The sequence below is a fragment of the Bactrocera latifrons genome, unplaced genomic scaffold (genome assembly GCF_001853355.1).
Source record: "Bactrocera latifrons isolate USDA-ARS-PBARC rearing strain unplaced genomic scaffold, ASM185335v1 scaffold_160, whole genome shotgun sequence".
Taxonomy (NCBI): domain Eukaryota; kingdom Metazoa; phylum Arthropoda; class Insecta; order Diptera; family Tephritidae; genus Bactrocera; species Bactrocera latifrons.
In genome coordinates this window covers 105570-128117 of record NW_017535075.1, presented here as the reverse complement: position 1 = coordinate 128117, position 22548 = coordinate 105570, and the positions used below count along the sequence as shown (strand labels likewise).

Sequence of the window (22548 nt, the reverse complement as noted above, 5' to 3'; positions counted from 1 at the left end):
TATTTGATTATTGACTTATTGAAAAGTGTTCAATATGAAGCAATAGAATGTAAAATTCTTTAATCTTGATAATTTTCTATATGTTTTAAATATATCGCTGTTAAAATGCTCAACTCAAGGAAGTTAAATTGCTACTCGTTACTTTTTCATGTAGGCAAGGCAGCTCTGCAATATTAATATTGCCGTATTCAGGAGCGTATATTACGCTATGTCACGTTAGATGGCGCTGGTGCTTTTAAGTGTTGAACTTTGCTTTGAAAAAAATATTTGTTTACACAAAAATCTGGATCACAATAACTGTGAAAATCTTAGAACCTGAAAAAAAATAATACTTGTTACTAAAATAGGAACCGCTTATGAGTTTATGTTAATGTTTACCGAACTTGTTGTTAAAATGAGCATTTCCTGTACTGTGTTTATGTAAAAGCATGTATGTAGCAACAGTAATTAATATGAAATATAAAATTTAATATTTGGAATTTGGTGTCCAAGCATACGTAAGTATGTAATTATGTATATAATCTCCATGTATATGTTTGGCGCTTTAACCATGCCAAATCTATTTCGGCGTAACTATTACACAAAAGTATATTTTAAGTTCTTTGCTTGGGTTTTCCAACGCTGAGGCAGTTTGGCTGTTATTTGTCCCTACAAATTACCAAAATGCACAAATATACAGCATTCGATGCGAAAAAGCAAATATATGAGCAACTCGTTTACATTTAATTTAAGAAACCAATCTAAATATCTGAATAATGAAATTATAATTTTCATTGTGAAGCGCTTTTAATTTAGAAAGATTATTCTTCATGAAAAGTTGACTGAGATAAATTTGTAACAACTCTAAATATCCAGCATTTTTTTCCTTTACTTACGTTTTCATAGTATTCTTGGCTATTTCAATAATTTTTTATTAACAATAAATACGGAAGATCAGTAATTTTTCTCAGTTCAGGTATGTTTATATTTCCAACATCAATTTTACAATAATTTTTATTTAAACAATCATTCTATTATAATTTTTTTTTATTATGTTAATCCTGTTCAAGTTTTTTCCAGCAATAATATGCATGCTTTAAAACTTTGCTTTCACTTTTTCGTGTTCCTCTGTTACAATACATTTTTCCTTTGGGAAACTAAAGCATATACATAAACTGCTTAAATTGTAGTTTTATAAATACAGCAACAATGGTTTAAATATAAATACATACATATAACATTATGGGTTAGCCTGTGTGTTGATTTATGCATATATCGTGTTTAAAAATATTAATATATTTTCGTGTAAATCAATTTTGAAACATTTATCACAAACCAATTTGCAATACATACAAACATTAACATCCTTTCCCTAGTATATATATTTTTTTTTGTATTTTTGCTGTTTCAATCATTTTGCTATTTTATTACTCTATTCTAGATAGAATTATAAATTCGTCTTTCCGGCAGCCGCCTTTTTTTCATTGTATACCTGTAGTCGCCTTGTTTGCTGTTTATAAGTACCTACTTCTTCCTCATACAAAACTTCCCTTCATATCTTCTCTTATATTACATACATTTGTATTTATAGACAAATATCGTTTATGAGTGCCTTTATACATATACATATATGAATAACAAAAGGTAGGGTGGTTTAAGAAGCATTTTAGAACAATTCCTAGACCTCTGGAAATGCGCGAAGTCATTTGGATGTGTGTGAAAATTTAAAAAAAAAAAAGGTGCTAATAATACATACAGTTGTGATTGTGTATACATGGGTGTAAGTATGTACCTACTATTAATAAGCCTTTTCAGCGAAGATTTTGTTGGCTCCTTCAATGCAAGTTTGGGGATTTTTTAAGTACAAAATTTTGCGTTAAAAATTAAATTTCGCAAAATTGGAACTAAAAATTGAAAATCTATTTGTTTGGTATTGAAAATTTTTTTAATTTGCTATTAAAAATTGCTGAAATATAAATTATCACTGCTGTAGAGCATTGAATATGGTAGCTTTTCTACGAGCTGTAGTTCAAAATCATAGAGCCTGAAGTAAGCAAGCGTGAACAAATGTAAATTCTAAAATTGTTTTTTTTTTTTATATTTATTTGCTTGAGCTTGAGATTAAAAATTTTGAATCCGGTACTTGGTAATAATTATTGATTTTTTCTTTCTAAACCCGTTATTTCGGATAAGTAATTTGCAAATATTTATAATTAAGATTTTCACTTTTTGGATTGCGTCTTGATAACCGTTACAACAAAAACATTAACATTTCACAAAGTACCGCCGATGTTTTACCTTAAAGAATGTCGACAGGGAACATTATTTCTAGTATAACTCGGAGTATCACTTGTCGAGAGAGCAAAGTAAATATGAAAGAGCTAACTAAAATAAAAACAGCTCAAATTCCAAAAAAGTTCAGATTTTAGACCGTTCCAGTGACGGTCGTTTCTATGAAATCGAGACGGAGCCGGAGCCGGAACCGGTTTTACATTCGGCTAAGGACTGTCAATGCGGCAGTATTCTAAAATATTATTTGTGGAATACTTTCTGCCGCCACTACAACTACAACAATGAGATCTCAGACAAAGTAGACTAAAAAAAACCTATTATTTTTCCACAATAGTGGAATTTTTATGATTATAGAAGGCACAAGCGCCGCATATTGGGCTCAAGCTTCATTTGAATTATTTTTTATACGCTTGTAAGTAAGTCTTACAACAACAAAAGGAGCATTGTAAAAAATATACAACTTATTTTTCATTTTCCATAGTTGGAGAGTGCGAAATTTTAGGTTAGAATTCGTTTTGAAATACACTTTTCTTGAACAGGCTCATATAGCAGTAGTTTACAATATGCAATTATATAATTCATATGATAAATATGCATTTCAACTCTTGTGGCATTTTCTAAAGATTGTTATTTGGTGTCAGTGCTAATAAACAATCTCATCTTTATCTTAGATACAACAAATTAATGCTATAATTTTTCATTTCATATTTTTCTATGTCTCGTCGACTTTTATTCATAAAGGCTTTTGTTGAAGCTTAGCGCCGCTCGCAGCCGATTGCGTATGCGTGGCGAGGTCCAACGTGAGCCTGGCGCCGGTCCCGTGCCATAAATTGAAACAGCTTTTAGATCGTAGGGCGATACACCTTCGTCCACATCGTCCGCCTCGGTTTTGATTTCCATTTTCTGTAAGAAAAATATATTTTTTCTCATTAGTATGACCACGATTTTGCTATGATTTCAAATCTAAAATTTTCGGCGCACCTGCACGATCAAGCGCAAGAGTTGATGCTGCTGATCCATTAGACGTGAAATGTCCCGTAATTTACGACGTTGTCGCTCCAATTCATTGTTGATGAAATCATCGTTGTTCTCGAAAGAGATCGTATCTATTGAAGCTGCGGGTAAAAGTGAAATATTTCGTTTAACAAAGAAACATACATACATGCATTTCTCAGAGCATAAAAGAGTATAACGGGTAGAATAGAGAAGTTCTATGCCAGGTGGAGATTGTGGCGAGAAGGTCTCTAGTCAAATCAAAATATCTTCTGTACAAGTACTTGATTTTGATCGCACTGTTCATTGTTGTCGACATCATCCAACGGTAAACCAAGAAACCTGCTGTTTCGATGGCTTCCGACGAAACTGAGAGGAGCCAGTGTCATGTCTAGATTCATTACACACAGGTCGTCTATTGGATATGTCGGGGTCTATTCCGAATAAGTAGGAGTTTAAGGTGCTACAGTATTCAGAATTAAGCTACGCATGAGTAATTTTCGTTTCCCGCGGCAACACGAGCTCTTCGTCTGCACTGGGAGAATGTCGGTGAAGGTGTTTATGGATGCACTGTGAATGGTGGTCAGTGCTTGTCGGAAATTAGTTGCGTAGTTGAGGAATGACCTCTTAACGCTCCCAGGAGGCGGCTTCGCTTCAAGTAGGTGAATGCAGGGATGATTTCTGCGAAAGCACTTTAGTAAGAATGTCGGATACGTGAAGAGGAGTTCATATTGCTCGATATTCTGACAGGACTGAAGCTTCCGCGTCTGCGTTCCACTGCATCCAGGCGTCCATATTGGTGCGGCGTAGCTAAGGACTGGCCCGACAGATTGCCTTGTGAGTTTCCAAGAACGTTGCTTTGTCCTCTCTTCATATGCTGACGGATAGCGACTTGAAGATTTTGTTACGGCTCTGTATTTTGGCGATATTCGCGGTCATATGAGGAGTGAAGGAGCACAGACTATCAAAAGTTATACCTAAAATTTCCGCGCAGCGATGGAAGCGTGAAAGGCTGGAGAGATAGCCTTTGAACACATGCTATCGATTCCATGTGTTAGACAATAGTTAGGAACGGAACCGAGAGGTTACCGAAATCCAAGTATTATATTTTGAAAGTCTCAAAGTTTTCTACCACTTTCAAACTTTCTTCTAACAGCTGATAAAGTTAAAGAGTATATTTTTTGTGCCAGAAATATACAACGAGGTTCTAGGAAACTCTGTCGCAGTTCGTAAAGATTTATGGTATACTTATTTCTGCTACAAAGGTATCAGCTGCAGAGCTTTAACTGTTTTGGATCTTTGAATATTCACTGTATAATTTAGCTAGGGTCCAACGAGACAAGCTTTCTAATAGTTTCACTTATTGTCATATAGCTCTATTAAAAGCCGTGCTCTTATTGTTTCTAAATTACATCTCTGTTTAAATGGCAGTTCAATGTCTCCTGATTAAAGTAGTGAGTCGCCATTTTAAGGTTATATTAAATACATATTTTTTAAGCTTTACATACTTACAATCTTCGCTGAAGGGATTTGAGAACCATTTGCGTAGAATAAAGTCAAGGAAACCGATTTTGCACTTTGTGTTATTTGGATACTCTATCAACTCGACTTTGTCGCCTTTCGGTAGCCAACTTTGAGGTAATTTCCGCTCCAGCTCGGTATGCAAGACCACCTAAAGTAAATTAAAGTGGTTAAAGATTAAATTTGAATTCAATATGAAGCGTAGTTATGAGGAATTCGCACAAATACCTGCATAGCCAAACGCTTGAGCTGGGCGTTACGTCGTACAGACTCGATGTCGCCTACCGCCAAACCGATGAGTAGATTCATGAGTAGAATTGGCATGAGAATCATGAATACACCTGAAATGAGATTTGTATTAAGTTCGCTTTATTTTGTACTTAAGAACCGGAGAAATTGAAGATTGGCTATTAGTCTGCTTTTCAGAGTTTTTTTTTTTTTTTTTGTCTAAAGGTCTTAAAAGTGTTATCTAGCCAATTGAGAAAATATGTTTTTACTTTGCGCCGTTCGCAGCCACTTGGTCTGACGTATGGAATGATTTGGCGCATTTTACGTCGAGATCTCAAATTGAACGCTTACAAAATACAGTTTGTGCAGGAACTGAAGCCACCCATCCTTCCTAAGCGACAACGCTTCGCTCTATGGGCTTTTGAAAAGTTCCAAGAAGATCCGACATTTTCGAGTCAAAATGTGTTTAGCGTTGAGCGCCATTTCTCACGTAACCGTCAATGGCGACCGTTATCGAGCCATGAAACGCCGACCATTTGATGCAATCATGTGGGAAATGTGAAGTCTATAGTCTATGCAACAATCCCGCTGCGATTCTTGCGAATCATAATAAACATTCCACATTAAATTTGAAGTGTCTGTGTTTTTTCTTTAAAAAAGTAGAGAAACTCGAAATGGATCACCTTTACAATATCGATAGCATTTAAAGTAGCCACTTAGCGTGAAGATACCAAATTTGGAGAATATAGATGGCTTGGTAGTAGATCCAATTCAAGCTGCAAAAGCTTTTGGTGAGTCATCCCACTTGTGAGAGATCTCGCATTATCCTGATAGAACACCACTCTGGCCGCCCTCTGTTTGTCGGGTAAAGGCTCAAAATAAACGAAGCCTTTGAAATCTCACCAAACGGACAAAATCGCATTTTTGGTGACCAACGCCCTTCTTGCGCTATATATTCTTGTAAACAATCCACTTTTGTTGTTCTAGCATCAGAATTCTGTCGACATTTACATTTTCACCCTTTTGATAGTTAAACAGTAAAATATAACGAAAATTCTGTTTTCGATCCAAGTCCAAAAAATTTTTACAAACAAATCTTAATATATTAGCTGTTCTAATATATAACGGTAAGGCGGTTAAGTGAAGTTAGCTGCGCCGAAACTCAGTAAGATCTGCTGTTTTCATCAGATGAAATTACTTAGCGAACGACCAATGTACTATTAAATAAGTGTTATCGAAGTTTGGACTATGCCAAATCATATCAAAAGGTTCTATTCCCTGGATGTACCGTCATATCTGTCTTCCTTGGACTTTATTCCTCAGTATTATTTGAAGGATTTGTAAACTAAATTTTGTTTTTATAAAAGTTACTTACACAAAATGAGAAACGACGTTATTGGCACCTTCAATTGATCACGGTAGTAGGTGTTAACATAGGTGCCCACAAAGTCCAGTTCGCCTAACATCATGGAGAAGGTGCGCAACAGTGACATCGGTATGTTCGAGAAGGACAAATGATTCGGTTGGGCATCGTTGATCTGTAAAACAGCATAGATCCCGCACTACATACATATATGTAACATACATACACAAACATATATACAGTTATAGAAAGTGCCGTCATTGACTGATAAATGATGCTTACCTTCGATAAGAGAATGTAAAATGCCAAGCCGAAAGCGATGATCAGAATCGAAAAGACGATCAGCACTTTTATGAGAGTTTGCAGAATCTCCAAGAACATCACCACATAAATGCCGACCTGGTGGGGGATATTTTCAAATATATACTATATATTATTTTTAACAATTTTTTTCACATACTTGATCGAAGCGCTGGAGCATAAGCAAAAGACGAAACCAGGACAAGAACACCGCCACCGCCGCCGCTGAGTAGTGTACGGTGGATATATTGCCCCCGCAAAAGAAAACTGGCCATACCATGATCAATGCGGATATGTATAGAACCCATGATATTAAATTGTCGATCTCGAATATGTAGTGCAGCCGTTGTTGGTACATTTGGAGAAACTCACGCAGCGAATAACCGCCAATATAAATGACAATTACAATGGCGCAAATGACCAAAGCGGTGGTATGTTGTAGACGCTCGTAAGACTCGCCATACCTCACTCCAAACGATTCGCGSCCTCCACCGGCGGGGTTTTCAGGCCAATCATTGTTGCTGAGGTTCTTTTGGAGGCTGTGGGGGTTGTAGTATTTAGAATATTATTTATGAATTCTATTCCATTTTTTATTATAAATTAATTCGAGTAGTACGAGGAACTAAACTTGATTTGAGAGAGTACAGGTCTGAGAATCGGTCTTCTTATTAAGAAGAGTTCACATTTTCGGTAGAATCGACCCATTGAAGTTTGGATTTTTTAAGCGGTCAAGGATTTTCAGCACTTCAGAACATTGCCACTATAATAACAACAACAGATGGTTAATAATTTAGAATTGGCTTGATATTTCGACGTGTGGACTTCGGGATCTACGGCTTATAGTAAGCTCAAAATGCGGAAAGACTCTAATTCCTTTATAGAAAACTAGTAAGTACGCTATTAGCGTAAAAAGAGTTCGAGATTTAAAACTGACACAAATATGATTTTAAGTTAGAGAACGAACAGAATTTACCGATTTTTCGAGTCGATTTTCGATAATCGATATGACACGATTCATAAGGTTTACAGGTAGACTTAATTTAAAAGACAGCGTTTTCACACTAAAAATATTTTGTTCTCAATCCTCTTCGCGCCAATAAATGAATTTTTCTTGGAGGGTTTTCTCTTAAAATACCTTTTTCCCCTTATAAACTGGTTGATAGATCGCGCTCATTAATTTAACTACAACTTCCGGGTGCTTTTTTGTCACAATATTTGTATATAAAATGTATATGTAAATATTCTTAAAATTATTCATTAACTCACTCTAAATTGCCGTCATTGCTCTGCGATGCATTTGCATTATCCACAATGGACGCATTCAAAAATAACGGACGAATTTCGATGCCGTTCATCATCAATGTGGAGAAAATCGTCACAAATAACAGGAAAATTGAGTAGATCAGCAAATTGACGAGATGAAAATATTTGCCGTAAGAATTCCATTTCATTTGTAGATATTTTTGACTCAGCGGATGGGCGAGCAGCTCGACACGACCATGCGTGACCATCGTCTGGCAGGCACAAATTGAGTGGCATGAAATACATATATATTTATTTTAGTACAAACATAATTTGAAGGTTCAACTTTCATAGACGGACATAAACCACAAGTGGAAAACCATCTACACAGTCACAATTAAAGTAAGGTTAAGCGCATAGTGAAGCGTAAGGCACAGACAGAGATTATGGAAAATTGCAAAAAGTTAAGTGGTGGAAAGTGAGATATTATGTAAATATATGTATATATGTATGGTATTTATTATTCACAATAAACATGCAAATGGAGTTTATCATTTTAAGATTTTTGTTTGGTGCAATAGATAACAATAAACAAGAGTGTTGCTCAAAACATTAAACAGAATAATATTAAAATCTGTGAGAAATTGCTTCAGGAATTTTTTATTAACAACAACAACGTGATTTTGACAGCTCGTGGCAGCCATATTTGTTTACGGTTTTGTGTCAAAATTTGTCATTATGTCAAGCAAGGTTTGTCATTTCGTCATGTTACGTTTCGGTTCGGTACAATGATTGGTTCTCTGTAAAATTCAGGTACATCGAGAAATCATCTTCTCAGATGACACCCATTTCTGGCTTAATGGCTTTGTCAACAAATAAAATTATTGCTATTTCGGTAAGTTCAAGGCTCATTTGGTTTAGAAAACGCATTACCATTACCAAAATTTGACCATTTGGTGCGGATTGTGGTAAGGCGCCATTATCGGATATTATATCTTTCGAAATGAGGCACAAAATGCTGTTACTATCAATAGCGAGGGTTATAACAGGATTTTTACCGACTTTTCTTTCCTTGACTTTGATAAAATCGATGCGGACGTTCTCTATTTCGAAGAAGACGTTGCACCGTCTCATATTTCACGTTTAAACATGGACATATTGCCTGTGCAATGGCAGCGAGGTCATGTGATTTAACGTTTGAGGATAATTTTCTCTGGATGCATGTTAAATTTAAGGTTTCTGCCAATCAACCAGCAACGCCCGAGGAGCTCGAAGACCGTATACAACGCACCATAGCCGAAATGCTACACCGGGTCATCGAAAATTTACGTAAATGGCCATTTGGTCGACAAATCATAAATGTCATAAAACAAAAAAAAAAAAAACAACCTGAACCCTTTTTGAAGAAATTTGGGTGCTTTATTTCGTTTTAACATTTTATATATGTTGTTTTTGTTGGTAGGCTTTTTATATGCTATAGTGGTCCGAATCGAAAAATATGTTTTGGGATTGTAGCCTTGCCTTGGACAATAATCTAGGTCAAATTACGTAAAGATATTTTGTCAAATAAAACAGTTTTCCTCAAAAGGACTTGATTTTCATCGATTTTATTTCACATAAAAAGATATATCGTATAGTGATCGGATATCGGTGACTCCGAAAAATGACCGCATAGTCTTTAGACTTTAGATATATCCATAGAAAAAACTCTGACGGTGTGGTATCACATGATCTTGGTGGCCAATCGACTGGCCCAAAACGTGAAATTATCTGCTCACAGAAGTGTTCTCTCAATAAATCTATTGATTTATGCGATGTGTGGGAAGTGGAGCCATCTTGTTGAAACCAAATTTTGCCAAGATCACGAACTTCAATTTCAGGCATCAAATAGTCGATTATCATGGCACGATAGCGATCGCCATTAACGGTTACGTTCTCATCGGCATTATTTTTTAAAAATATGGAGCGATGATTACAGTGGCCCACAAACCCCACCAAATCGTTTGTTTTTCTGGATGAACTGGCAGCTCTTGAATCTCTTCGGGTTGGTCTTCGTTCCAAATGTGTTATTTTTGTTTCTTTACATATCCATTGAGCCAGAAATGGGTCTCATCGCTGGCTCGGAAACGTCGGATCTTTTTGCAACTTTTCAAGAGCCCATTGAGTGAAGCGATATTGCTTGGAAGCGCGAGCGGCTTCTGTTCTTGCACAAGCTCTATTTTGTATGCTTTTAATGTATGATCTCGACGTAAATGCGTTCAGTCTTTCCTACATAAGTCCGAGTTCAAAGTATAGATATATTTCCGGGCGCAAATAGTTTGTTTTACGCACATGTATCTGTGTAAGTAGGTCACCATAGTCACCTTGATAATCGAAAGATTGATTGACAATCCCCGTAAAACTAATTTTAGAATTTTTAGTTTATTTAGTTTTTAAGAATATAAGACTATATACAACAACACAACTATTATATATACATTGTTAGACATATTATTTACAAAAACAGTTTAGAGATGAGACATTTTATATCTTACAAACGGACGCAGTAAATAGCAAGTGAGAGTTAATGACACTTTTTAGAGACTTCCAATTAGTTTGTTTTTAAAATTTATTGCATTTATTTGGTTGGACTTTGCTTAAGGCAATACATAAATTAGATGGTAATTTATTTCACATAAAATGACTCACATTTATGGTGAGCAATGGTTCGGGTCTCCAAGTGGGATCATTAAGCATCAGACGCTTCTTAGCAATCTCGTCAGGGGATTTTTGAATTGGATGAAAAGAATATTTTATCTGCAAACAGAATTGTTTTTTTTTATTTTTAAATGTGATTTTTTTTATGTTTTGTGGATAACCCTGTGGCAGTGAATAATGCTGAAAGCGGCCTAGATGAATAAATATATGTTAGCTAATTGTAGGGAATTTTCTGTTTGAGACCCGTTTGATGAGTCGTTGAGTGAGCTTGTTACGTGATAATAGTCGATAGTAAAATATTAACCTACGTTCGCTGAAGCCAGCTTTTAGACAAAAAGCAAAACAAAAAAAAAAAAATTTTTAGAACTAACCTAAACGTACGTTTGAAATTTATAGCAACAATGTTTTCCATAACTTTTAATACTTGGTGAGTTTCATAAATTGTTTCGTGGTCGTATTAAGCGCGATCTAGACTTTACTGTAAAAGAAAAAAAATCATTCCATTATTTTGATCTCCTTGTTATCAGAAAATATGTCTAAAAATTCCCGCACAACCCAATTATTGTTTTTTTTAAAGCTTTACGATTTTTATACTCTTAATTACACATTATTTTTTCGGTGCTCTCTTTTTTATTTTTTTTGTTTTGTTTTGAAACAAAAATGTTCTACTCTCATTTAAATATCGTGTCTATTTTTAACGAGTTACTGAGACATATCTAATTTGGGAAAAGAAAGGTCCAAATGAGTTGAGTCGGTCCATAGACGCTGTTGAGACTCGCTGCCGCCTCTCTGTAGCCAGCTCGATGGTTTTCAAGCATTGTTTCTTTGACATGTTCGAAGTTGTGTATGGATGACTCACATTAGGCAAGTTTTCGATGTTTTCACGACCTCCACTGTAGGCTTCGGGCCACTCAAATACTCGTATTCGTGATAAAGTAGACTCCCCGAAACACTACTGGAATTTTTTAACTATTGCTTAACTGTAGTTTTAATTATTGGAAACAAAAAAATTCAAAAAGTCGCAGTTAAGTTTTTTTCCAAATTAAAAATCGCCAAGAAAACTTTTTGATGCTGCCAAACACATATTAATTAATATGAGATCCACTTTAAGGGCTTACATGAGTTTACGAGTTTCAAAACATCGATTTTTTTTTATTCTCTGATTAAATTATAAAACACCTTTAGAATAGTGTCCTAAATTTTCAAGCTGATCCGGGTAATAGTTTCACAGCTTTGAAGACTTGTGCGCTCGAGTTTAGCTAGGCTAAGTACACTGTCTTTAAACGCGTTTTTCTCGAAATTGTGTTTCTGAAGTCGGTTGGCATTATTTCTCGAGAACTACTCAACCAATCTTCATGAAATTTTATACAGGTCATTGAGATACAATTCTTAAAGACTTTTGAAAAAAAAAATTCTCGCGAAATTTTAATTTTTTTTTTTTTTGGAAAATGGCTGCCAAAAATCCAAATTTTAATGATTTTAGTTCATCTAAGTTCTAAGTTAAGGGATCGCCGAATATGGCTTTACAAGGGCCGAGTTTAAAATTTTGTTTCCAAAAATTTCAGAAGCTCATTGTTAATAGTATATGTTTGTAACTGTATAAAATTCTAATAAAATATATTTCTTTTCTATATGATAAAAAAAAAATGTTGAAAATGGTCTGTTTTTTACCCGAGGAAAGCCATGTAACCACTTAAATGAACCAGTCCGGGTAATTTTTGATCAGATGGAATGTATATACGACTTGTGTGTTAGAAACTCTTTGGCGCTGACGAGGAAATCTTATGTATATACTTATCAGACTGCTTAGTTCCGTTATGTTAAGGTAACTCGTATATTATATTATATATTTGTCTCTTTCCTTTTTTCTAATACGAAATACTATACACTAAACACATACAAATTAAAGAAAAATTACTAAGTAAACTAGCTACACTATGTGTGTAAAATTGTAATCATGCGCTTGTAATTATTTAAAAAGCTAAGCATTAGAAATATCGTAAAAGAGGCGGGCAGGCAGACAGTAAATCATAAAGAGACAAAGAGAGAGAGGGAACAGGAATATGGGTAAATATTTATAAACTAACGGCAATAAAAGAAGTCGCAGGCAAGTACTTTTAGATAGAAGATAGAAGTGAAAGACATAGAGGCAGGCGGGTAGTCAGGCAGTTAACGGTATAATATGGAATCGATGACACATGCTCTGCTTACATTTAACGCCGGCAATGGTGTCAAATTCGAATGAGCTATCGCTTCGTCGGTTTTCTCATCCAATTTATCAAACATAAAAGGACATTGCAGATAGGAAAACGAATATTTTATCTGCAGTTGAAGATGAAGTGTTAATAATTTTATGTATTTTATCGCACACAAATATACATTTGTATATAATTGCAATTAATTAAAGAAAACTTATTATATAAGAACTATCATATACGAACTCTCGAACTTCTGAGACAAGCGCAGACTGAGAGAGAGGGTTGGCGACTTAAACTACTGAAATCGTACTTACGTAGAAACTCTTAGAATCACGCTTGCAATTCGCCTTTGTGATGCATTTATCGAGCACAGCCTCGAACACCTTTGGCATGGATGCGATTAGTGCAAGTATAACACAGGGATACTTGTCGGAACGCAATGCCATCACCTCATTGGCGCGATTCTCATGTGTTACCATAGCCAACGCTGATTCGGGATATTTGTAATAGATGGCATAATCGATGGCGCTCATGTCGATGTTGTTGTAGAAGAGTTTACAGCCCATTGAGAGTAGCACGGAGATGGCATGCGGTTTATTCTCCATTGTGGCCAAGTGAAGTGCGGTATTCTGCGGAAGAAATATTGAAGACATAGTGGGTTTAAAGATTATTACATTTTTCCGAAGCGCTGACATCAGGTTATTAAAGCATACAATGCATGTCATACTCACGCCTTCTTTGTCGACCTGATCGAGCAGATGTGAATGTACCGAATGCAACAATTCAATTGTCTGTATGTAACCGGACATCGCAGCCAAATGCAAAGGATTACGTCCATTATGATCACGATGCAAGAGCGCGCCCCGATTTAACAGCAATTGCACCACACGTGTGTGACCCTGTTGTGAGGCGATATGTAGCGGTGTCAAACCCTCGCCATCACTTTCGTTGATTATGAAAGAACCCTTCTCCGAATCAAGTAACTGTTTGACGGTATTAAAACGTCCATAACGTGCGGCAAAATGCAATGGACTCTCATTATTGTTATTCTTGAGATTAATGCAAGCCCCGAGTCGTATTAGATTCTCCAGCGAACGTATATGCCCATCACGACTCGCATAGTGTAATGGCGAACAGCCTGAGGCATCTTTTTCGTTCAGCAGCTGCACAAGTTGAGAATGTGATTGTGTCTTGTTCACTTCCTCGGCAAACTCTGGTAGACGGCCGCCATTCATGATCACAAAGTGCAAGACGTTGCGTGCAGATGCATCCTTGACATTAATACCAGCGCCGAGACGTATTAGCAGATGTACAGTTTTCCAGCCGCTGCGCGATGCGGCGAGCAAAATCGGTGAACGATGTTCTTTGTCTAGTGCATTAATGTCAGCGCCCTCCTTCACCAAGTACTCGACAATATCTGGGTGATCAAACATGGCAGCGCAGTGTAGTGGTGTCATCTTCTGAGCGTCAGTGCAGCTGAGGCAAGTAATCTTCTCCGACGGTTGCATGCTGAACATAAGTTTGACGATTTCGATGGCACCCTGTATGATAGAGAAGCAACGTTAATATATAGTATATCATAGAAAGAGGCTATTGTAGGATTTCTAGTTTTATTTTGTTCAAATAAATTTCATTATTTATTTAAGCAACAGTTTAAATAATTCTCGAATACCGAAATGGGAGAAAAGCAGAAACTTTAGAATGAGGTTTGTTCTGAATTATGACTAGGTTTCACATGAAATAACATAACAGAAATGCTGGGAATTATTTGAAGCATTTAAACCAACGTACACGTCCTTCCCTGATGTCATGATCTAAAAAATACAGAAACCTATTAAAGTAACTGGGAATGAGGTGATAATTTTAGTTAATAAGTTTGACCGCTTCCGTTCCGGAGACAGTCGACTATGTGGAATTAGGTGTATGGATTACGAAGAACAACGATTGTCAACACCTCAGCATTTCGCAAAATCTCTAAGTATCTTCCATAATTCATACCAATCATGGCAATAAACGTCCGGAAGCGTTGGAAAGTCTATGCTAAATATCGGTTCACAAAAGAGTTATGAAATTATTGTGAGTCTGTGGAAAGATGGCCTTCGCTACGAGAGGAAATTTTTATGTTTTTTTATCGGGAATCAATATACGTGTGTCGTACCACGCTCTCCTTTTAAGCCTAATTTGAACAGCATTGTAGAATATAAGTATATCCAATCGAAAATACAGCAAACCGTCGTAAGAGTGGTTGATACAGAAATACAGATTTCGAAGAAGGTTACCGTTTTATACTAAAATACAAATTTCCATAAGGAGCATCGATTTAGAGGATAAAGCAATTAAATATACTAAGATGTAGTCACCATGCTCGTGACCCGTGAAAAGAGGATCAACACACACCACCTTTTCGGAGATTTTAAACTGCTTTTGACAGCACAAAAAGGACGGAAGAACCTTTATACGGTAATGTCTGCCTCAAAACTAATACGACAATGCAAACAGATGTTGAGTAATACCAAAAGCTCCGTCAGGATCGGGAGCACTTCTTCGAGCCTTTCGATATGAAACGAGGTTTCAGATAGATCGACTGCTGGAGAAAATGATTTGAGCTGCAGAACTGAATAGAAAATGTACCGACATCATTGGCCATAACAACCGCGCCGTTAGCTCTGCTTTCTCCTGGTTGGACAAAGAAGCGAAGCAAATGGGTTTGGTAGTGAAATATATCACTCATGTCATCACTGTTGACAATCATAACTTCGTTTATCTTGGAACCAGCATTAACACCAAGAACAACGTCAGACTCGAAAAGATTTACGACATAGTTCAGCGAATATGGCCAGGTTATGTCGTCCGAATGGATGGGAGCACTTCAGCTCTGAGAGTACTCGACGCTGTACTCTCCGGGGGAAGCAGAGGAAAAGGAAACATTCACTCCCTTAGAAAGACTAGATGAAGAAGGACCTGGCTACATTTGGAATTTCCGATTGGCGTCAAACAGCGAAAAGGAAAAACGGCACGGTGTTATAACTCGGCCATGACCGCATATAAAAAAGAGGTAGATATAAAAAGATGTAGTCTTCTGAAAAGGGTGCGATGGGTGCGTTAACCGTGTACTAAAATAATTAGTGACAGTTTTCTCAGCCGAGACCAGATAAAATACTAAATTTCTCGTTGGTGCTAATAGTTTACTACCTGAGACTTTGAAAACCGTCCCACGTCAGTCGGGCCTATGTAGCCGAAACTGACGTGGATTTTTACCCCGCCAAGAACTGTCAACTCAACAGAATTCTACCGCTACGACAACAACAACAACACTACTTCGAAAGCCGTTTTAATTATATTCGGGTTTAAGTAGCCGGAACACACCCAGATTATTATCCGACCAAGAACTGTCAACTCGGCACCATGCGTCGAAATAATTTCAGGAATCTTTTTTGACGCAACAACAACAACATAATTCGATAGAAAATGTTGCCAGATGTTAAAAATTTTTACTAAATAAATAGCAAACTAAAAAAGTGTTAAAATGCGGCAAAAATTTTTAAATTGAGGTTGCCATATTTAAAAAAATTAGAATAAAAAATATAATATAATAAAAAAGTATAATAAAAATGCGACAACAAACCCAGAAAGATTTTCATGGCAGAAATTTTTGGAATATGGTAACCCTATATTTAAAAAAAAATTAAATATAGCCATAATTGTTAATAATAAATGAGTTATTGCAGTATGATTGTCAAATAACTGCTATTTCAGAAATGTGTGATAGAAATTTTTCTAAGAAATGAGCACATCTCGCGAAGTTTCAGTTGTTCACCCACAACTTATTTTATTTTCCATGAACGCAGTATCGTGTTCAATTACCAAATGTCAAATGACAGAATTTGAGGTTATTTAAATACTTACATACATTTATTGCTCTAATAAGTAACCTCGTATTTATTTGATGTTTAATCTGCATAACGCAAATATGTTCTACGAATTTTCTATTTCTAAAAAATTTTTTTTTTTTTTCAAACAACCAATGTAAAAAAATCGTCTATAGAAGGATAAAGCTCTGACTGCCACGCGATGCTGCCGACTTTAAGTTTCTTCGAGGAATTCTCTCCCACCTTCATTGAACTGCAAGGTGGCTATTTGTAGCGAATATTCCGAATATGCTACTCATGTACGAGTATATGCGTGCGCACATGTGTAGGTTATTGTCTGTGTTTGCATAGGAATTTGCGCCATTTTGTTTACCAATACATGTGCGCATAGCTTATTGCGTTGCTAACGTAGCAGAAAATAAACGCAATGCCTAACGGATGATTCAGCAGATTGTTTTGGCGCCAGATCTCACACATTGCTGAGTTGTTGTTGCCATGTATTTTGTGTCAGTTATTAATGTCAAAAAAATTCCTGTGCTAATTTGTACAACAGTCCTTGGTGTTTGTATTGTTGTTATGTGTATGTATGTAGTATGTACATATATGTGCACCCTTATGTAACCAAAAATAATGTGAAAGTCATTCATGAGATACCGTAGTCTACCTACGTACATATTTACCAGCAGCAAACGGTACTCGCGACCGTGAAACTTTTGTGTTTATATAATTTTTTTTTTTTTTTTGTATAACCACTTAGAAGCTCGCGAACAAGTGGCCAAATGTAAACAATACCCTAAAAGTCTTCTTAGAAAATTACCGGCAGCAAGTAAAAGAGAAACCAATAACTGAATGTGCCTAAATACATACGAGTTGCTATTTGACTTCACGACTAATTAAATTGTCCTGATATCAAGAGCTTCGTAGCTTTGTGTTATCGTAAATATCTTCATTATGCAATTTTAATTAATAAAATATCGCAGTTAGTTTTTTTACGTGCTACCGTTAATACAGAACGAAATAGATATGTCTTGAAACTTGAAACTCTAATTTGGTTCCACAGTCAATGCTGAGGAGGCTATCATCTTCTACCAACACAACCTGTCACCAAAAGCCATCAACGATGGGAGGACAAACTAGCAATAATATTTCCAAGAAAGTTCATGAGCAAAGTTTTCATTACTCTGCAGTTCTGATCTGGATTCTGCTATAGATCCTAGAGGTAGATTCTATGTTTTAAGCCTTCAACATCTAACGAGAAGCACAACAAAAACAATTTTTTTACAATATAAAGCAAAATGGCATTTCTAATCGATTCCTCTAGGATCAAGTAATGAAATTCTACGTCATTTGTGAAGTTTATTAACTGGTTCTTATGGAGAAATTTAGACGATTTGGACTTTATCTACCAAACCAAGCATTTGATTTAACTTCGTCCGTATAGAGCCTCTCTGTAGTAAATGGAACTCAGAAGTGGATGAATCGTGTGTAGGCATTGCTATAAGGAGTTTTTTTAAGCCAAAAAAATTGGCTTGATATCCCAACATGATGTGAATACATGGTTCACACAAGCTCTGATAAGTCTTGACCTTTTTTGTAATCACTTTACCTGTATAGATATTTTTACCGCTTCTTTAGAGATCAGCAAGATTCGTGAATTTTCGTGAAGAATAATTTTCAGGTGGAACCAGCTTTGATGTCGCCGATATGAAGGGAATTGTCATATCAAAATAGTTGAATTATATATTATATGCAGTTTTATTCGAGCCATTTTGAAGGTAATTTCTTAATGTCGCTATCAGAAAAACCCCTTTATCTATAAGCTAAAACTTGGCACAGTCGATTTTCACATGCTTCACTTGAGGTGAATATTACACCAACAAAATCATTCGCTATAGGCAGGAAGAGGGAGTAATTACTTAGTTCCAGGCCTGGATTATATGGTAGATAGATAACAGTCTATGCCGGCTCACAGCGTTTCAATCACAAGCATTTTTTGTGCTCCTGAACAATAGAAACTGTGGTTAGTACTCGACAATTGGCTTTTAAGAGCGTGGTGCATTTTTGACAGTTAAATAATTATTATAATCGGACCTCCTTATGCCAACGAATTTTCCAGTCACTCCTGCTCCCAGCAAAGCTCCTTCTTCGGTTTAGTTTTTATATCCTCAATTGAGTCAAAACAATGTCCTGGGCGTGGTCATGTGAATTTGCTGAGTAGCTAGAAGTTACACGAAGGTAAATCATGCAAATGCGGTGGTTGCGGCGCGATATTAGTTAGTTGGTGTATTAACGCATTCCTTTGTTCAATAAATTCAGACATAGTACAAATCGAAGATTCACTTTGAGAGCGTTTCTCAAATACTAATCAATATTTTGACGTGAAATATAGCACAGATGCCACTAACAGTGCTACCAACTTACAGAAAAAAAGAACCGATTCGAAAAACACGCGAAGTATAAATTAAAAACTCAGCCTTCATTTTGATCACAGTAGTATATGTATGTATTTATATACTTATATCCCTTTATAAAATCATTTTCATCGAAGAAATGAGAACGCGGACGTGAAGGTTCATTTTATTACAAAATTTTTGGAAAAAATACGCTACGACAGCCTTTGGTTTCATTAAATTGAGAGACTTCGTAGATTCTGGGAATTTCACAATATTTTTTAGTAAACAGGGGTTTCTTCGTGGATTTTTTCAATAATTTGACGTATTTCGAGGGAAGTTCTATATGCTAAGTCGGCAGACTGAAATCACAATTTGTCAACAAATTTCAAAAAAGTTTTTTTTGACATCTTTTAAGGATATTATTCCATATAAAAAATAGTACTCTCGCACAATAATCAGCTTCATTTCGAATTTTAATATTAAAAAGTTTGAAATAAAAAGTCGGAAACAACCCACACATAGTTATAACGGTTCGTTGACAACAATGGAATTAGAAAATGTGTGAGCGAATAATTAGAAGTGAGCATACATTTTTCCAACCCTTAGCAGTATACTATATTCGTACGCAAAGCAGTTTCTTCACTACTACCATTAATTTCGTTCGACCCCCATCTCACACACACACTCACTCACCTGTGCGCAAGCCAAATGCACTGGCGTCGAGCGATCATGTTGCTGCTTAGAAATTTTAGCGCCCGACTTCAAGCAGAGCTCCACCGCCTTGATATCGCCGCCATGCACAGCCGAGTGTAGCGGCACATTGCCCTCAGAATCGAAGAAGGACATCATTTCCTCGCGCAGACGGCCGCGTTGCTCGCCCCACTGTTAAGAAAAAAATGTAATGATTAATGTTTAGAGGAATATATTTACATATGTACAGATAGTTAGATATATGCATTAAGGTAGTTATGGTATATGCATATGTATATTTTGTGAGAGTTTTTTATTTTTATTTTTTTTTGATTTTTTGCTGTTGTTGTTATTTAAAGAGTTGTGCACATGAAATGATAAGAAATAACATTTAACACTTGATTGGGTTCTCTCTGTTGCTGCTGATGAAGTGTTGCAAGTATGTAAATTACTAAGGGTAACAGGAAAGGGACAAATTTCAGGAGAACAAATACAGAAAGTGAATGATAAACTTAAGTAAACGATTCTACAATGCTCTATAATACCCGTTACAGGTGTATTTGGTTTAGCAACTACATCTTTAATAGTCATCAGATGAATTTCAATATATTCTTTCTACTGTTCAATACAATACGTGTGTTGTATTTTATATTTCGAATTTCGAACAAATACTGGGTAGTCGAAAAAGTCTTTTCGTATATTATCAATAGATGTCGTTGCAGTCGTATATCTCCAGTGCTACCAATCACATTGTATCCTAGCATACAGTGCTAGAAATGTGAAACATTAAGCTTCATTTAACCAAAAAATCAAATTCGGGGGAGGTGAAAAAAAAAAAAATGCAGCTGTGCACAAATTTCGAAATTTCGATTTACACTAATGGAATAATGTCTCTATCGGAAAAATGGCAAAAAGTGGTTGAACAAAATGGTACATATTTGTTTATTTATTTATTATTATAAATAAAATAATAATAAGTTGAAGTTTGATTAGAAATACGTAATGATTTTTTTGACTACCCAATATTAATTATCGAAAGTCGCTTAATTGTTTTTCAAACTTTTCTCCATTAAGATTTCCAAAGCCGATTTTGTCACTCTAATTGAGGTATTATATTTCCAAAACATGGCTTTTGAACGCATCAACCGCTTCTTCAGGTATCGAAAAATGTTGACCTCTTAGAAATTGTTTCTGTTATCAAATGTTCATACAATATTGATTGTAGGTCAGTCCCCCTAATACCAATAGTGGTCTCAGTCTATCGATAGGTTACATGACGATCTTGCGATATCAGTTTGGGTACAGTATCAATAGTTTCCGGAACAATTATTGATTTTAGACGACCTTCAGGAAATTCTTTTTGGAGTGATCTGCAATCTCGATTCACCATACCACCGATAAATACTTGTCCTTAATTGCGCTTCATCGCTTAAAACTAAGTACATCATTGCACTGTTGTCGAGATAATTCATGTCAAACTTCAAAATATATGAATATTTTAAGTTACTGAAAATAGCAAAAATAGCGCTCATATGTCGAAACGTTTTGAGTAATTATAACACCAAAAATACTTTTCAAACTTCATCACGAACCTGTGAGTTGCCAGATTGCTACACCCCAAGATATAAAAGGCCATCTTCGTAAGTTATAACTCAATCCGTTGATATGAATGCTATTTGATATATTCTCATTTGAAATTGGCGATCCAGGATTTTGTTTTTCAAATTTGCGGAATAAAATCAACAGTTATTTATTTATAAAAAAAATCTAAATTAAAAAAAAAAATACTTTGATTACTACTTTTCGTGTTTTAAAAACGCTGTATTGTAAATTTCATTGAAAACTATCGAGTGGTTTTCAAGCTGCAGTGCTCGCCTGTTCAAAGTTTGTTTTGAAAAAAACGCATTTGAAGTTTTATATGAACATTGCAGAATGCTCGAGAACCCTTTGGTAATTAAAGAATAACTCGAAAACTGTTTAGTACACTTAAAATTTTCGGAGAATATTTCTAAGTTATTATTCGAGTTTTTGAAAATCTTGACTAACCCTTTATTTCAGAATTGTGCTCTTGTTCCATTGGTTTGCTGAAAGACTAGTCCATTCCAATAACAATTACATGAGTCTATTAGGTTAAAATATAAAGAGTTATGTAAATTCGAGGCTCAGATGTTTAACAGAAAATCATCACAACTTGCGAAGCCACACGATCAAGCGTCTAACTCTAATTTTGTTTTTTACAGAAATTTTGAATACAAACAATAAACTCCGGAATTAGATAATACCAGGTGATTTATTGCTTCATAGAAAAATTTAAATTTCCGATTTCCAAAGCCGATTTTGAAGTTGATCACCAAAAGTGTGTTCTACTAATTGTTAGAAAAGCCTCAGCAATGTCAACCTTTAATAAGTTTAAGAAATATTTGCACAACGGTAACTTTGGCAATCCAACTAACGTGTTTACTGAAATTATCCGCCCAGCTATGTTGCTGCGAAAAAAGTTTTGTCAAAGCCAAATGCCGCACTCAGGAAATGCTGAAGATGCTTGTAAACATTTAAGCGAGTTTAAGTTTTAATACGACAAATTGCATTTGCATTTTAGACAAACAGAAAAGACATGCCAACGAGTGTTACATGACAGTAAGCAGTTTTTAACAGCAGCTTGGTAAATAGGTATATATATATGTACGCAGTTTATGAAGGACAGCAAAGGTGGATAGATAGGAAATAAGATCTCTATTTGGAATCTTATGTTTTACTCAGGCACATTTTCCAGCTTAGGAACT

General features: G+C 35.7%; 1 protein-coding gene across 1 annotated transcript in view; it reads right to left on the bottom strand.

Moving 5' to 3' along the window:
- Positions 1–2724: 2724 nt before the first annotated feature.
- Positions 2725–22548, bottom strand: part of LOC108966461 (transient receptor potential cation channel subfamily A member 1) — a 46269-nt gene continuing 26445 nt past the window's right edge. Inside the window, exons 7-18 of the mRNA XM_018929378.1 lie at positions 19769–19957; positions 13545–14354; positions 13128–13442; positions 12827–12937; positions 7943–8190; positions 6837–7215; positions 6659–6775; positions 6389–6551; positions 5014–5126; positions 4777–4936; positions 3253–3386; positions 2725–3174 (exon numbers count right to left, since the gene is read on the bottom strand). Coding sequence (XP_018784923.1) covers positions 3001–3174; positions 3253–3386; positions 4777–4936; positions 5014–5126; positions 6389–6551; positions 6659–6775; positions 6837–7215; positions 7943–8190; positions 12827–12937; positions 13128–13442; positions 13545–14354; positions 19769–19957 — 2913 coding nt within the window. The 3' untranslated portion in view covers positions 2725–3000. The remainder of the gene's footprint in view (positions 3175–3252; positions 3387–4776; positions 4937–5013; positions 5127–6388; positions 6552–6658; positions 6776–6836; positions 7216–7942; positions 8191–12826; positions 12938–13127; positions 13443–13544; positions 14355–19768; positions 19958–22548) is intronic.